At 24.1% G+C, this 18,190-nt stretch overlaps 7 protein-coding genes across 7 annotated transcripts; 1 reads left to right on the top strand and 6 right to left on the bottom strand.

The window, feature by feature from the left end:
- Positions 1-104: 104 nt before the first annotated feature.
- Positions 105-1,269, bottom strand: LOC122859205 (pancreatic triacylglycerol lipase-like; the record flags this gene model as incomplete). Its single annotated transcript, XM_044162627.1, has 2 exons — positions 105-920; positions 979-1,269. Coding segments are annotated over 2 exons (1,104 nt in total), but the record flags the coding sequence as incomplete, so codon positions are not given.
- A 325-nt stretch (positions 1,270-1,594) lies between these two features.
- Positions 1,595-6,284, bottom strand: LOC122859184 (pancreatic triacylglycerol lipase-like). Its single transcript, XM_044162598.1, has 6 exons — positions 5,755-6,284; positions 5,556-5,659; positions 5,191-5,492; positions 2,306-2,404; positions 1,956-2,210; positions 1,595-1,806 (listed from the first exon to the last, which is right to left on the bottom strand). Exons 1-6 carry the CDS (start codon positions 6,169-6,171, stop codon positions 1,733-1,735), a joined length of 1,251 nt encoding a protein of 416 aa, XP_044018533.1. The 5' UTR covers positions 6,172-6,284; the 3' UTR covers positions 1,595-1,732.
- A 330-nt stretch (positions 6,285-6,614) lies between these two features.
- LOC122859735 (chymotrypsin-1-like) lies at positions 6,615-7,637 on the bottom strand. The gene is made up of 4 exons (XM_044163417.1): positions 7,595-7,637; positions 7,180-7,485; positions 6,835-7,106; positions 6,615-6,758 (listed from the first exon to the last, which is right to left on the bottom strand). Exons 1-4 carry the CDS (start codon positions 7,635-7,637, stop codon positions 6,615-6,617), a joined length of 765 nt encoding a protein of 254 aa, XP_044019352.1.
- Positions 7,638-9,529: 1,892 nt separating this feature from the next.
- Positions 9,530-10,564, bottom strand: LOC122859733 (ovochymase-2-like). Its single transcript, XM_044163416.1, has 4 exons — positions 10,519-10,564; positions 10,087-10,392; positions 9,752-10,020; positions 9,530-9,679 (listed from the first exon to the last, which is right to left on the bottom strand). Exons 1-4 carry the CDS (start codon positions 10,562-10,564, stop codon positions 9,530-9,532), a joined length of 771 nt encoding a protein of 256 aa, XP_044019351.1.
- An 877-nt stretch (positions 10,565-11,441) lies between these two features.
- Positions 11,442-12,618, bottom strand: LOC122859197 (ovochymase-2-like). Its single transcript, XM_044162618.1, has 4 exons — positions 12,556-12,618; positions 12,132-12,446; positions 11,804-12,072; positions 11,442-11,749 (listed from the first exon to the last, which is right to left on the bottom strand). The coding sequence occupies exons 1-4, from the start codon at positions 12,599-12,601 to the stop codon at positions 11,600-11,602; spliced, it is 780 nt and encodes a 259-aa protein (XP_044018553.1). The 5' UTR covers positions 12,602-12,618; the 3' UTR covers positions 11,442-11,599.
- A 364-nt stretch (positions 12,619-12,982) lies between these two features.
- On the top strand, positions 12,983-17,011 carry LOC122859732 (mitogen-activated protein kinase kinase kinase 4-like). Its single transcript, XM_044163415.1, has 6 exons — positions 12,983-13,155; positions 13,268-13,284; positions 13,378-13,466; positions 13,633-13,815; positions 13,889-15,211; positions 15,509-17,011. The coding sequence occupies exons 1-6, from the start codon at positions 12,983-12,985 to the stop codon at positions 17,009-17,011; spliced, it is 3,288 nt and encodes a 1,095-aa protein (XP_044019350.1).
- Positions 17,012-17,250: 239 nt separating this feature from the next.
- On the bottom strand, positions 17,251-18,038 carry LOC122859731 (trypsin-like). Its single transcript, XM_044163414.1, has 3 exons — positions 17,795-18,038; positions 17,458-17,723; positions 17,251-17,394 (listed from the first exon to the last, which is right to left on the bottom strand). The coding sequence occupies exons 1-3, from the start codon at positions 18,000-18,002 to the stop codon at positions 17,251-17,253; spliced, it is 618 nt and encodes a 205-aa protein (XP_044019349.1). The 5' UTR covers positions 18,003-18,038.
- Positions 18,039-18,190: the final 152 nt, after the last annotated feature.

Genomic DNA, 18,190 nt, shown 5'->3' with positions numbered 1-18,190 from the left:
TATTGTTGTTTTTCATTTGACAAGTGTTTTCTATTTTTTCTTGAGGTTATATTGATCATTCAAGGATTTATCAACAAAATAAATAAACAAATTATAATGTGTTGATATTAATGTTTAATATCAACTTCTAGCTGATTTAGTATTTCATTAATGTCATTCGTAACAATTGGTCCATGATATGGATACGACATTGCAGTTGAAACAAAAAATTTACCCTGAATTGAATATTTATCAGCTTCAATACCCATTACAATGCAGTCATTATCTGAACAATCATTACCAATAATATTTTCAGCTGTTTTATATGTACCATCCCATTTAAATGACCAAAATTTTTGTTTACTTTTAACACTTGCAATTTTAATTGATTCAGTAAAATAATCAATAGCAATCATATGACTACAAAATGCTTCTCTACTTAAATCAATAATTGTTTTTAACATTTTAAATAACATTATTGGTGTTTTATTACAACTTGGCTGAAAATAACCACCATTAACATAAAAATCAATTGTTCCAATATCATCAACAGCACCAAGTGCAATACCAGGTATTATTTGTCTACCATTTGTATGTATAACATCAACAAATGGTGCATCATATTTATTTAATGTTAAATTTGATCCAACAAAACATGGTTGAGCCGGATCTAAACCAGTGATACGTGTTACAGTCCATTTACCATTTGACATTTTAATATCATCAGCAATAATACCACAAATATGAGCACCAAGACTATGACCAATTAAGTGTATTTTACCCCATGTTTTATTATTATTTATTGTTAAATAATATCTTGTTATTTTTGCTATTAAATTACTAACAATTTTACCAACTTCCAATGAATTTTCAATGGCTTTATAATAATTCCAAACGAATGAATGTTCAGTCCAATCAATGACAAATACATTAACATCTTCCTGTAATTATTAATAATATTATTTATTTATTTATTTATTTGAAATAAATATTACTCACGTATTCAAGATAAGCATTTTTCATGTGGTCCATCCATGATTCAGTTGCTGGTGTCATAAATCCATGAATAATAAAAACACTTTTACGTTCAATATTAAAATATGATAAATTTAAATTTATATTGTCATCAGGATTTATTAATATATGAGACAATGAGTTGTTTCTTGTATATAACTTTATAAATACTTTTAATGAACTTGATGTTGATTTTTGAAGATATGAAAACCATGATAATATACCATCAGCAATACCACTAACACGTGAACAATCAATTTTGACATTTTTATAAGATAAAATATCATTTTTTGATTGTAATGAATTATTTGATAATGAATTACCAATTATTTTTGATGAATTATATGTAATGCTATTATTATTGTATTTTTCATTTTGACATGAACAATAATTAACAAAAATTAATAATAAACAAATTATTTCAAATGACTTTATCAACATATTGTTTTTTTTTTTTGGTTATATTTTTGCTTTTTTTTTTTTTTTTCTACGACGTTGATTTTACTTGGAGAAATTTATTATTACTGAATTATCAATTTAATAATACTTACTGATATATAGTTAAACAAACAATATATTTTTTTTTATCTCACATAAGTTATTTGAACAGTTTTTTTTTATTTTTAAATATTGTCATAAATTTAAAACTAAACCAAGGCCATGATTATAAATTTTTCTGGCACTTATTTAAATAATAAGATTATTAAAAAAAAAATTTACTAATTTAATTTAATAATAATTAATCATCAATTTCATTTGGAAAATCTTTTTTAAGTTGTGTTAAATAATCATCATTATTATTTGCAGTAATATCTGTGAAAAAAAAAAATAATTTTCAAAAATATTTTCCATAATTATTATATTCTAAATTATAATTATTATCTCGGAGTTAATTTGAGATATTAATTAATATTTAAAAATAAATATTACAATGTATTTGATTAATAAAAATAATAAATTACCACAAAATGGTTCAGCATTTGATGTCATGACAAAAAATGTACCACGAAGTGAATATTTATCAGCATGTATGCCCATTTCAATTTTATTATCAGCAGAATAATTGAGTTTATTAATAATATTAAATGCTTGTCTGTATGATCGATCCCATGTGTGTCCCCAAAATGTACAATTTTGTTTATTTAATGTTGCAGATATTATTGAATCAGTAAGGTAAAGATAAGAACGTCCATGACTACAAATAGCTTGTTCAATTGCTTCAATTAATATTACAATAACCCAAAAGAAAAAATTAATTATTATCATCATTAATATGTATATTACAATTATTATTAATTCAATTTTAAATTACCATTTTTTGGTATACCAATAATTAAATTAACCCATGAATTTTGAATTGTCAAACAACCTGGTTGACTTCTTCCTCCATTTGGATAATAATCCTGATGACCTATAATTAGAAAAAAAAATTATTTAATTATGTAAAAGTATTATTTATAAATTTATTATTAACAAAATATATATTTAATTTAAATTTGCCCGGTTTTATAAAGTTCGATTCAAGTTTTAATTTAAAATCATAGATGGCGATCTATATAATATTCCCACGAATAAACGGCCAATTTTGTAACTATAATAATTTTTCTCTTGTTTTCTCTGTCTTGACCGTGAAATCGGTGTGAGCCTCACTCTCTCGTAAACACTTGTTGAATAAAGCCGTCCGTAGTGGTCCGCAGGTATTCTTTAAACTTGTGTTAACCACGTTGTAAATTGTTGTAAATTGTTAATTTAAAAAAGTAAATAATTTATTAAGTTAATAAATTAAATAATATATATTTAATAATAATTTTTCAATAATATATATTTAATTCATCAAGAGAATCAACATGAATTATTCTCACTCTTATATTCCACAAAATTATCAGGTATGTAAAAACGTGTTTCACACGTGTTGTTGATTATTTTTTTTTTAAAAAAGTTTTTTGCTCATTTAAATAATTTATTTAAAAAATAAAATTCATAAATTATTTAATAATTATTTAAACTAAATAACTAATATAATTTTTTTTGTTTTTATTGCTCCAGAATCCAGCATTTCATGGTGTATACTATAGTTCACGATCTTTTAATTACGCTGTCAACAATGGATTGGGTGAATTTTTCGGTTCAGTGAAAAATAGATATAGTTCTAGTGCAAATTATGCTTATTGTGATAATAGTTTGAATGAAGAAAATTATGGAGTATTTTATAATAGTGTTAATTATGTTACTCCATATTATCAGTGGATGAATAATAATGTCGGCCAAAATCCATGCATGCATCTGAATAACATGAAAAACAGTGATTGGAAAAGTGCTAGTGTCACGTCGTCATTTTCACCAGCATCATCATTATCATCCTCCCCCACACAAACATGGACATCACCACCAAGGCAATCAGTAACAACTGCGCAACAAGTTATTCCACATGGCAATGGTGCAGTATCATCAAGAAGAATTAAAATCATAAAACCACAATTGTCGTTTCAAGATAAAATTGATAATTCATCTAGCCCATGGATGCCAAAGTTGGTGGAAAAGCCAAATGCCATTGAGCCATTATTATTGAATGTGGCAATAAATAAAAATGATAAATCTTGTATTCATCCATACAAAGTTGAACTTGAAAAATTTGAAATTAATGAGCTTCAACTTGTTCCATGTTCAACGACACTGTACAAAAACATTGATGATACTGATGTGGTTTTTGTCCAAACACAAAATGATTTAAATTCATTAGTAGAAAAATTAATGAAGTGTTGTGAAATTGCAATTGATCTTGAGCATCATTCATACAGATCTTATCAAGGCATCACTTGTCTCATGCAAATATCAACAAGAAATACAGACTATTTAATTGATACACTATCACTGAGATCTGATCTTCATGTACTCAATAAAATATTTACAAATCCAAAAGTATTAAAAGTATTTCATGGTGCTGATTGTGATATACAATGGTTACAACGTGATTTATCATTGTATATTGTCAATATGTTTGACACACATCAAGCAGCAATTGTATTAAATATTCCACCTGGTAAACGTACTTTTTCAAATTTATTATCAACCTATTGCAATGTCCAGACTGACAAACAACATCAATTAGCTGATTGGCGTATTCGTCCATTGCCAAAAGAATTAGTAAAATATTCACGTATGGATACACATTTTTTATTATACATTAAAGATGTAATGAGTAATCAATTACTTACATTAGGCAAAGGACAAAATAATATGCTTAAATCAGTCTATCAAAGAAGTACTGATATTTGTAAAAATGTATACAAAAAACCAATATGTGATGATTATAGTTTTAAGTGTTTTTATAGAAAAAGTGGAAAAACATTTAATAAACATCAACTTTGTGTATTGGAGTTGATGTATTATTGGCGTGATAAAATTGCTAGACAAGAAGATGATAGTGTAGGATATGTATTGCCAAATAATATGATGATAAGTATTGCTGAAAAATTGCCAAATAGTATTGAAGGTATTTATGAATGTTGTACACCAATACCACCATTAGTTTTAAAAAATATTACAGAATTAAACAGTATTATTGTTAATGCAAAATGTGACAAAAATTTTAACTATGGAAATAATAATTATGGCAATAATAATAATAAGAATAATAACAAAGATACTACTATTAATATTACTATAAATAATATTACTATTAATAATAATAATACTACTGTCAACAATAATAATGTTTATAACAATAATACATATAATAAATATGTTTATAATATTAAAGATAATAATAATATTAATGATGATAATGGTCAACAACAAGTACATGAAAATGAGCATCCATTGTGGGTAGAAACAGAAGAAATTGATCCTGTAGTTACATATTTTCCAGTGGTATATACAAATATGACATATTAAATTATTATTTATACAAAAATTTATATTAAAAAAAAAAAAAATTAAGAACAATTGACTGTTGTGTCTTGATGATACTTGTGATAAATTTGTTATTTTAATTTTTTTTTTATTTTTAAATATTAATTTTATCATTTGATCAATTAGACAATTATTGTACATAATAATTTGCAAATATTTAAATTTTTTTTATAATAAATTAATTAGTCATCAAATTGTAATAAAATTGTGTTGTTTTTTTTATTTTTAAATTTGTTTTTTTCTTTTTTTTTTTGGCTTATTTGTTATTTGTTATTTTTGACTTACCAACAGGATCAGGAAGACCAAGACCAAATGAGGACCAAAGTTTACCATTTGTATGAATAACATCAACAAATGGTGCATCACTTTGATCAAGTAAAATATCACTGTTCTTGAAACACGGCTGTGCCGGATCTAGACCAGTTATTCTTTTTATTTGCCATTTTGTATTTAGCTTTTTAAATTTATTTGATGTTATGCCACAAATATGAGCACCTAGACTGTGTCCAACCATGTGGATTGGTCCCCATTCAATGCTATTATTTATACCACTTTCAAGTGTTGCATTAACAACGTGAGATAAAAATCTTGAATCAAAAAAATAATTAGATAATAATATTATAAAATTAAAGAAATTTATTAATAATTACTTGACTATTTCCTGTGATACAGTTTTGGCATTGACAACAGCTTTATAATAATTCCAGGTGTTTCCATGTGCACTCCAATCAACAACAACAACATTAACATCATCCTGATATTATTTAAAAATTAAAACAACAATAATTTAATTTTAGAATATTAATTTGTTGGTTTTTTTTTTTTTTTTTAATTAATTTATTTACTTGCCCATTTTAAAAATGCATTTTCCATTTCACTTATCCATTTTTCATCATGATTTGTTAAAAAACCATGTACAATTATTATTGTTTTACGTTGAATTTTAAAATCAGTCCAATCTAAACCAAATTGATCACCAACAATGACTAAATTACGATGTGTAAATTTAGATGATGTTAAGTAAAATTTAACATCAAGATAATTTAATGATTCTGAATTTTTTTTAAAATACCATTCAAGTATTTGTGATACTGTTTTACCAAAACCAAAACAATCAATATGACTATCATTTAATTTATTTTTCATGCTATTATTATGTTGAACAATTATTGATAAATCATCAGATGAATTTGATTTTAACACTGAACTTGTACATTTTATTCGACAAATTAGAAATAAATTTAAAATTATTATTAAAAGTTTCATGATCACTGATTCGTCGTTGATGACTGACTGAATTTTATTTTTCTATGTTATTCTTAACGTGATGAAATAAATAAAAATGTTAAACATTTATTGAGTTAAACATTGTCACTATCACCGGACGTGGCCTTGAATAAATATTTATACTTTTTTTTTTTTTGTCTTGTTCCTGGTTTTATTATCGAGTCATTAAATTAAATAAAGATAATTTTAATCTTTACACATGAAAATATATTTCGAAATTGAAATAAGTTATTATTTTTTTTTTAGTAAAATGTCTATGACATTTAAATTTATATTTTAAAATATATATAATATGGGGAAATAAAAATGAGAAAATAATTTAGTAAACAACATGTTTTTATATTTGACTGAAAAAAAAAATATTAATAGATAATAATTTTATTTATTACTTGATAGTAATAAATGATAATTGAATGTATAAATTACAATTTTTTCATCATGTTTTGAATCCAATGATTATACTCAAAGACATGAGTGTATATAATTGGTTGATTGGCATCCAAAGAATCAATTGAAACAATTCCAATGATTTGTCGTCCAAACATGATAGGACTACCACCACCACCCTGAAAAAATTTATAAATAAATGCTGATTAATAATAAACCAGTGACAAATTGAATTGATTTATTGATGTTAATTACCTGTGATATTCCAGTTGATGGCAAAAATGGAATAAAACAGTACTGTGTTTCTGAAAGCACAAATTCTCGATAATATTGACCTTTGCAAACTCTCTGTGTAATCAGTTGTACTTCAAATCGTTGAAGATGTGTTGATAATTCATTAAGTATTGGATCAATTCCCCATCCGATAACGTGATGATTACGTAGTGAAAATGATTTTCTCGATGGCAATTTTGCTGCTGAACTTAATCTTCTCATTAAAATTATTGGTGTTTCTAGCTGGAGAATTGCTATTAAAAAATAAAATAAATAAACAAATTAAATTGAAATTTATATTAATATATTTGTTTAATTATATTATACCTATATCATGGATCCAATTATCACGTGGATTATAAAATTTATGAAATATAACATATGACACTTGATGAATTTTTCCATATTGATAATCAGTGATGTCATGTGTTCCAACAAGTATTTGAATATTTCCATACACTACATTTTGTTCAGCCAATACACAACTTGCTGCTGTTAATACATGATTATTAGAAATAATAGCACCACCACAAATGTGATAGTTTCTAATTTGTATTGATACTTGATATGGAAATGAAAAAGTAGAAACTCTTTCTCCACCGTAAATTTTTCTAGCAAAATTTCCATATACAACTGTAAAAATAAAATCAACAATATTATCAAATAAATATTTATAATTAATTTAAACAAATTATATTATTGGCTTAAATTTTATTGATAAATAAATTTAATAAATTTTTACCAGTAATTAAAATACTAAAATATGTTATCCACCATAGGAACATAATTTTATGAATAATTTTGTTTAACGTTTGATAAAAATTATATACTGAAAAAAAAATTTAAAACAACTGTGCTTAAATAGTACTGAATGGTGGACTGAATTATCTCGTCTTTTATAAATTAAGAAATGTAAACAACTGTCATTTTTTATTTATTAATACACCAAGTTCTTTGTATCTACCTTTTTTTTTAATTTAATTTTCATGATGAAAAATACAATATAATTTTTTTTTTTATCTACAAACAACTTGTCCTCTCTAAGAAACTCGATGTCTACCGTAAATTTTTTTTGCAAAATTTCCATATACAACTGTAAAAATAAAATCAACAATATTATCAAATAAATATTTATAATTAATTTAAATAAATTATATTATTAGCTTAAATTTTATTGAAAAATAAATTTAATAAAATTTTACCAGTAATTAAAATACTAAAATATGTTATCCACCATAGGAACATAATTTTATGAATAATTTTATTCAACTTTTGATAAGAAACATTTAAAACTAAATGTGGAATCAGTAAAACAAAATTATCTATGTCTTCGACAAATAACGTTATGTAAATAACTGTCATTTTATATTTATTAATAGGTATATCAAATTTTTAGTATTAAAAACTGGGATATTTATATTTTTTTTTTTTAAATCACTTAAAAAATTATAATTATATTTTATAATAATAATTATACATTTATGTATAAAATGTATGTAATTTATTAAATAAATTAAATTGAAAATTACTTAAAATTATTTAAAAATAAAAATAATAATTATTAATATTTTTTTTTAATTATTAAAAAAAAAAATAATAATAATAAAATTTAATAAATTATTTAACTTTTTAAAATTTTAAATTTCACCGGAAACAAAATGGCTACGAAGATAAAAAAAATTAATCCATAATTTTATATTATTTTTATAAATAAAAATATAATTAATTTAGAAAAAAAAAAAAAACTAAATTAATAAATATAAATTATTTAAAATGGTGTTAAATATTAGTTATTTTCTTTATAATTTATTTTTTAATATTTAAAATACTTTAATTATATATATGACAAGTGCACTTCCTATCTAATAGCCGATTAGTAAAATATATAAAAAAAAAAAAAAAAACCAATGCTGTCGCATTAGACGAAACTAGATAGTTTTTTGTCGTTTCACGTGTCATTAGTATATTTTTGATAAATATTGAGAAAACATTAAAACATCGATAAACGCGTGTTTCGTTTTGGTTGATAATTATTGTGTCTTGTTGAAAAAAAATATAATTTTAGTGCTAAAAAAGATCATCATTCATCATTGCATATAGTTATTGTGCAAAATCAAGTATGTATTAATTTTTGTTGTCCATTAATTTAATAAAATTATAATTAAAAATTTGTTCTATTAAAAAATTCAAGAGAATTTAAATTGAATTAGTAATGATTTTTTTTTTTCACCATAACTTGATAATTATTTTGTCTATATAATAAATAAATATTATAAACTTTTATTTATATTTTTTTAATAAAAAATCCATTTTTTTTTTTTAACTCATAAAGACCATGTATTTTTATCTCGAAATTTTTATTTTCCATTCCACGTTTGGAGTACGATAAGAAAATACTAACACATTGATGAAAAATAAAATAGATAAACCAATAATATATTCAAATATATTTATTTATATAAACACACACGGAATACAAGTGTGTATAAAAATAATTATATATATATTATTGACACATTTATTTCCTCATCACTCAATTATTATAATTGAATTTTAAAATATAATTAAAGTATTATTTTGTTACTGGGATAAATGACTGATTTTTATTCAATTTTTATAATGCAATATATAAAAAAATTAGTGGACATTATGATTTTATATTAATTTATTTTGAATGTTAATATATTGTTTTTGCTTTCATTTGTTCCATCCAATATTTATAGCCCACGACATCAGTGTATACAGCTGGATCATTAACATCCAAAGAATCAAATGAAATAATTCCCGCAATTTGTCGTCCATACATGATAGGACTACCACCAGCACCCTAAAAATAATTGAGTTAATTTTTAAATTAATAATAGTTATTAAAAATTTTTTTTTTATTGGCTTTAATTACCGGCGACAGTCCAGTTGATGATAAAGATGGAAAAAAACAGTGTTGTGTCGTGAAATCAATTAAAAGTCCGGAATATTTTGATCGGCAAATAGTTGATTTAACTGTGTGTATACTAATTCGTTGAAGATACGTTGATAAATCATGTGTTATTGGATCAATTCCCCATCCCGAAGTGTGATAACGATTTCCCAAACATTTACGTAATGGTAAACGTACCAATTCACGATAAGCTAGCTGAATGACGATTGGTGTTTCTAGCTTGAGAATTGCTTTTAAAAAATAAAAAAAATATACAAATTAAATTAAATTAATATATTTATTTAATTGTGTTATACCTATATCATTGATCCAATTATCACGTGGATTATAAAATTCATGAAATATAACATTTGACACTTTATGAATTTGTCCATATTGGGAATCAGTGATGTCATGTGTTCCAGCAAGTACTTGAATATTTCCATACACTACATTTTCTTCAGCCAATACACAATTTGCAGCAGTTAACACGTATTTATCAGAAATAATTGAACCACCACAAATATGATGGTTTCTAACTTGTATTGATACCACATATGGAGCTAAATAAATACGAATTAGTTTTCCACCGTAAATTTTTCTTGCAAAATTTCCATATACAACTGTAAAAATAAAATCAACAACAATATTATCAATTAAATATTAATAATTAATTTAATAAATTTTTATTTAATTTATATTTATGGTGATATTGACTGGTGCTTTATTGAAAAATAAAAAAAACTTACCGGAAATTAAAATACTAAAATATGTGATCCAGCATAGAATCATCATTTTATTCACCTTTTAATGAGAATTATATACTGAACAAAAAATTAAAATGATTGTCCTTGATTGAAGCAGAAAAAGTATGTAAAAATTATCTATCTCTTTGACAAATAACGAAATGTAAATGACTAAAATTTTATATTTGCTAAAATCACATGATTTATCATCAAGTTTTATAAATGTGTTAATAAATTTCAACCTTCTTTTGTGTTAGATGATGATAATAATAGTAATAATTTTATTCGATGGAAATCAACGAGATTGCCTATTAATAAAAAATAAACAACCGCTTAAAAGAATAAATAAAAAAATGAGTAGGTACCTCGTGTGTTTGTTTAAAACAAAAATTTATTTGATTTTTTTATACAACCTGGCTCAAATGGCATCAAAATTTTTTTTAATAATGAGTTGGTTTTTAACTCTGTGTTTTTAGCTTCTATAACTTAATTTTATGAATACCTTTGTTCACTTTTTGATAAAAATTATATACTGAAAAAAAATTTAAAACAATTGTTCTTAGTACACGTAACTCTATTAACAGTCTAAGCAATGTAAACAATTGCCATTTTATATTTATTCATATGTTAAATTTTTTTAATATAGATTCTAGATTTTTTTTTTTTTTTTTAAATGATAAAGACTATATGTTTTTTTATTTTTTAATCCATGTTTTAATTTTTGTTTGGAGTATGATAATAAACTATACTCAGACACATTGATAAAAAAAATAATAATAATGTAATGAGTAATAATTAAATATGTATTATTGACTTTTATTTAGATCTTGAAATTAAACTAAATTTAAAAGCCAATGTTGGTAACTTCAATGTTGCGTATAAATAATTATTATAATAAAATTTTAGAATATATAATTTGACTATTATTTTGTTACTACGATAAACGACTGGTTTTCATTTATTTATTTATTCATTTTTCATTTTACAATATACTAAAAAAATAATTTAGTAAACTTGATGAATTTACTATTTAATTAAAATTTTAGAACTTCATAATATTCAATGATTGACATTATTTGAAATTTTAAATTATTATTCTTGCTGTCATCTTTTCAATCCAAGATTTATGACCAAAAGCATCAGTGTAAATTGCTGGTTGATTGACATCCAAAGAATCAAGTGAAATAACTCCAAGAATTTGTCGTCCGTACATAACAGGACTACCACCAGCACCCTGATGAATCATTTGATAAATCATTTGTTAAATTAATTTATTGATTTTAATTACCTGAGACACTCCAGATGTTGGTAAAGTTGGAATAAAACAGTACTGTGTTGAGGAAAGATCTGTCTCTTTATAATATCGTAGTTTACAAATACCTGGATGAATTGAATTAACTTCAAATCGTTGAAGATATCTTGATAAATCAAGAGTTACTGGATCAACACCCCACCCAGTCACATGATATATACGTCCCAAGGTGTTACGTGGTGGTACACGTGCTGGTTCACGCAATGCTCTCGTGAAAGTCATTGGTGATTCAAGCTTAAGAATTGCTATTAAAAATAAAAATACAAATTAAATTGAGGTTTAATTAATATATTAATTACATTACCTATATCATTGATCCAATTATTTAGTGGATCATACATCATATGAAATATAACATGTGATACTTGAATAATTTTTTTATCATGGGTTGATGGTTCATACATAATATCTCTTGTTCCACTCAGTACCTGAATATTTCCATACACTACATCACGTTCAGCCAGTACACAATTTGCCGCAGTTAACACATGATTATTAGAAATAATAGCACCACCACAAATGTGATAGTTTCTAATTTGTACCGATACTTGAAATGGAAATTTGTCAATATGAACATCTTTTCCACCGTAAATTTTTCTTGCAAAATTTCCATATACAACTGTAAAAATAAAATAAACAATATTATCAAATAAATATTTATAATTAATTTAAATAAATTATATTATTGGCTTGAATTTTATTGATAAATAAATTTAATAAAATTTTACCAGTAATTGAAATACTAAAATATGTTATCCACCATAGGAACATCATTTTATGAATAATTTTGTTTAACGTTTGATAAAAATTATATACTGAAAAAAAAATTTAAAACAACTGTGCTTAAATAGTACTGAATGGTGGACTGAATTATCTCGTCTTTTATAAATTAAGAAATGTAAACAACTGTCATTTTTTATTTATTAATACATCAAGCTTTTTGTATTTAATTTAATTTTCATGATGAAAAATAAAATTTAATTTTTTTTTTAATTTACAAACAAGATAATGTGAATATGAGAATAGTAATAAATTAATATAATGTCTTGGTTTGAGAAAAAAATTTATATTTATCAAACAAACTATTAATTTTTTTTTCTTTGTTATATTTACAGATTTTTCATGGTCATTTTAAATCTGTAAACAATTTTAAAAATGATGGAAACAAATGATACTGATGAAACTTTAACGTCTAATGATTGTTCTGATTATCATGAAAGTTTTGATGATTTAATTGATATTTATGGACGAACACCACCACGTGAAAAAGTCAATAGAAAATTACGTGTAAAAGGAAAAAATAAAAAAGAAAAACGACGAATATCAAGGTAAAAAATACATTATTACTATATATAAAAAATCAGATAAAAAATTACATTGTTTTTTAATTTATTTATTTAGCAAGGCAAAATTATTATCTAAAAATAAATCTGTCAAAAGGATGCAAGCTTGTGATCGTAAAATAAGAACAAATATAACTGCGAATGATAATTTTTATGATCGAGATGAAGAAGAAAGAAAAAAAAAAATTAAAAATGCAACAATTAAAGAGGAAAGTCGTCAATGTAAACGTCTTCTTAAATTAAATCGTGTTAATGAGAGAGATTCAAAGCTTGATATTGAAGCTGCAAATCAATATGTACAACTTGATGATAAAAAATCTCCAACATCATCAAATAATAAAAAAGTTTTTTTTGGTTTAACTGGTCTTCGTGTGGTAAATTAATTTGTTCATATTTTTTAAATTCTTTTACTCTATTTAATTTGTTAAATTATAATATAAAAATAATTTTATTTATTATTAGATTCAAGGAAAAAATAGATTTCTATCATTACGTTCAAAACTTGTAGAAATTGATCAACCAAAATCATCAAAAGAAATTTATATATATCCAAAAATTAACAGCCTAAATGATGATCAATCAAAAATTATATCTCCAAATGATCGTGAATTATTTCATCTGACATTTTCACAGCTAATAAATTTGGTAAATTAAAAATTAAATAACAAAAAAATCATATTTAAAATTCCGATAATAAAATAAATATTTCGTTCAACAGGGTAATAAAGACAAAGACAAAGGATATCAAAGAGATGAAGAAAAAATAAGATGGCAAAATGAAATTAAAGATTTAATATGGCTTGAGCTTCAAGCTTATCATTCAGACAGAAATCTTATTGAACAAGATGAATACTTGTGTAGACAACGTGAAACAATTGGCTCATTGTTAAACGAAATAATGGAGTACAAATATGATCCATCATCATCATGTACATCAGACAATTCAGTGTCAAATGACAGTGGATATAATGATGAATCAAAATCATCATGTACTGGTTGTCTATCAATGTATTGTTATCATTGTGGTAAATCACAAATAACAGCATTAAAACAAGTTGAAAGTCTACTTTTACGTCTTGAAGAAGCTGAATCACTCTATCCAAATTCACAAGCATTTTCCCTTGATTATGAACTATACAAAAGTAAAAAATTTTGTGATAAAATCAAGGCAATATGTCTCTGGTATAACATCACAAAATATCACAGATTTAAATTACATATACTTGGCAGATTATTCACCAAACGTGAACAAAATTCATTAGATATTAATAATAATGATGAAAAATATTTAAAATCATTTATACCATTGACTCCTGATGAATCATCATTTAAAGAATTTGATCGACAAAGTTATCGTAAATATATTGAAGAAGTATTAAAAACACAAGGCTTAACAAAAAGTTTAAATTTTCTTGATCGTTTGTATAATACAATATTACAAAAAACAAATTTAACATTAAAAAAATTAAATAATAGCATTGATTATTATGTTAATAATGATAATTGGGAATCACAAAGATATGGTGTATGGAGTATTGAAGCTAAAGAATTAAATTTACCATCATATGTATCGTCATTTATATTTTTATCACGTGTACCACTTGATGTTGTACATGAATATTTACGTTTACGTTTAGAACAAAAATTAATTAATCTAGAGCCATTATCAATTAGAGAATTAATGAGAGAAATTAAAGAGGGCATTGGTATTGCATGTATGCATCGTGATAAATTTGTTGAAAATTCAAAAATAGTATTATCACTTGATGAATCATTTCATGAATCATTGGACACAATACCACCTGATTTTCAAGATGTTGGGGAGTTTGATAATAATTTAAAATTAGTATTTGAAGTTTATCTTAATTATTTTGGTAATTGGATTGGAATTGTACTTAATAATAATATTTGTTACAAGTCAATTGATACTGAATGGATATTTGTTAAAAATATAACAAGTAAAATTAAAAATGGCTATAATATTTGTGGTGCTAAATTTTGTAAAATTATTAATACAATTATCAAAGAAATTAATGAATACTTAATTAATTGTCAATGTAAAATTAATAATATTGTTTGTGTTAGTGAATCTGGATCATCTGATGTACGTTTTGAATATTTATCACATGCGCGTGAATGGCAAAGTATGTTTGTTGATATTGGCAATAGATTAGAACGTGTATTTAATTTAACAAAATCAATAATCATTGAAATTAATAAATGGCAATATAAATCATTAGAATTAAATAATACAATTGATAATTTAAAAATTATATTATTAAAGCCAAAATATCAAATGAAAAATTTAATTCAACAATTTACATTAAAAATTAATGAGTCAAAAGTATTTGATACAAATGAACAAGATTTTAATATTATTAAAATAAGATTACGTCAAATATTTCATCAAGCATTTCGTATGGGTTTTAATTATTACAAAGGTTTGTCTGATTTATTTTCATTAAATGATAGATTCAGTATTGCTTATGATTTGACAAATTTCGCTAAGCTATGGATGAATTTTGTGATAGAAAGATGTGATAGAGGACGTGGTATACGTCCAGGTTGGGCGTATGATGGTTTTAAATTTTTAACAATTGTATGTGATCCATCAAATACAAAACATCTTCATGATGATGATTTTGAAAATTTTAAAACAGCCATGGATTGTTGTATAACACATATTATCGGTGACAATGATAGCAATATTGAATCACCAATATGTTTATCACCATCAGTTCAATCAAGCATAAAATCATGCAATAATGTTAAATCACCAGTTGATGCTACAACAAATAATAAACGTTTAAATTCATCATCAATTGATGACAATACAACAGGAGAATTTGATTCAACAACAATGAGCCAACGTAGCTTTAAAAAACATAAAAAAATAATGATATCATTAAATAAACTTGACATGGAAATTGATGAGAATAAAAAAAAATATGGACTTATTGGACATTCAGTTGATTCAGTTGATAGAAAAAATATAAATGATATTAAATTTAAAATTAAAAAAATAACATTTAGCTGGCATCGTGGTATTTGCATTGGTCAAGGTGCATTTGGTAAAGTTTATACTGTTGTTAATAACAAAACTGGTAAGCTACTTGCAATGAAAGAAATACAATTACAATATGGTAATAGAAATTCAGTAAATAATGTCATTAAAGAATTACAAATATTTCAAGGTATTGAACATAAAAATTTAGTACGTTATTATGGTATGGAAATTCATAGAGAAGAGTTATTAATATTTATGGAATTATGTCCTGAAGGAACTCTTGAAAATTTAATAAAAGCTCATGGTACTAAATTGTTAGATGTATTTGTTAGAAAATATACTCATCAATTGGTACTTGGAGTATCTGTTCTTCATGAGCATGGTATTGTTCATAGAGATATTAAAACAGCAAATATATTTTTAACAAATCAGGGTAATTGCTTGAAACTTGGTGATTTTGGATCTGCTGTTAAAATAAATACACATGTTACAATGCCAGGTGAAATAAAAGGTTGTGTTGGTACAGAGGCATATATGGCACCAGAAGTATTCATGAAAAATGACAGTGGAAGAGCTGCTGATATTTGGTCAATTGGATGTTGTGTCATTGAAATGAGCAGTGGTAAAAGACCATGGAATGATTATAATACACGTGGACAAATTATGTTTAAAGTTGGAATGGGTGAAAATCCAAAAATACCAGATAATATCACAAATGATGAAGTTGATTTTTTACATAAATGTCTACAAAGAAATCCCAAAGATCGACCAACTGCTAATGCATTATTATCACATATGTTTATACGGAATTTTGGTGATATTCATATTGAATAAATTTTAATTTTAAAATTAATTAATAACGTTCATCATGTTGATGAAAAAAAAACATACAAATTATTTTTTAATATTTTTAAAATGTTGTTTTTGAAATCGTAAAATAAATTGACAATTAAATAAAAATAATTTTGAAAAATTTTGTAAATTGAATATATAAAATTGTTGTAAAAATAATAATGAAATTTAAAATATTAATTTATATTTAAAATAACTTGATGATTGTTTTATTAAATAAATTAAATTTTTCGTTTCATTCTTTCAATCCAATTGACATATCTAAATATACGAGTGAATATTGCTGGTTGATTGACATCCAATGAATCAAGTGAAATAATTCCAAGAATTTGTCGTCCGTACATAACAGGACTACCACCACTACCCTAAAAAATAATTAAACAAATTTATTTAGTTGATTATTAAATTAATTATTTAACTTTAGATACCTGTGACACTCCAGCTGATGTTGGAATCGGAAAAAAACAGTGTTGTTTCGAGGAAAGATTTGTTTCTTTATAATGATTTTTTGTGCAAGAACTTGAAGAAATTATTCTGACTTTAAGTCTTTGAAGAAATCTTGAAAGATTATTAGTTATTGGATCTTTACCCCAGCCAGTTACATGACAATATGTTGATTTTGGAGCGATTGATGATACATATGCTGAACGCCAACCACCCATCACAATTAATGGTAATTGTAATTTAAGAATTGCTATTAAAAATAAAATAAATATACAAATTTGATTGAATTAATATTAGTATATTTATTTAATTGTGTTATACCTATATCATTGATCCAATTATTACGTGGATTATATAATTCATGATATATAACATGTGACACTTGATTAATTAGTCCATTTCTGTAATCGGTTATGTCATGTGTTCCAGCAAGTACTTGAATATTTCCATACACTACATTTTCTTCAGCCAATACACAACTTGCTGCACTTAACACATGATTTTCAGAGATAATAACACCACCGCACATGTGATGGTTTCTAATTTGTATTGATACTTGATATGGATATGAGAAAATGGAAACTCTTTCTCCACCGTAAATTTTTCTTGCAAAATTTCCATATACAACTGTAAAAATAAAAATGAAAATATTATCAAATAAATATTTATATTTATGGTATTATTGACTGGTGCTTTATTGAAAAATAAAAAAAACTT

This window comes from Aphidius gifuensis, linkage group LG6 (assembly GCF_014905175.1).
Source record: "Aphidius gifuensis isolate YNYX2018 linkage group LG6, ASM1490517v1, whole genome shotgun sequence".
Lineage (NCBI taxonomy): Eukaryota > Metazoa > Arthropoda > Insecta > Hymenoptera > Braconidae > Aphidius > Aphidius gifuensis.
The sequence above is the reverse complement of the archived record's forward strand: the minus strand, read 5'-3'. Positions and strand labels throughout refer to the sequence as shown.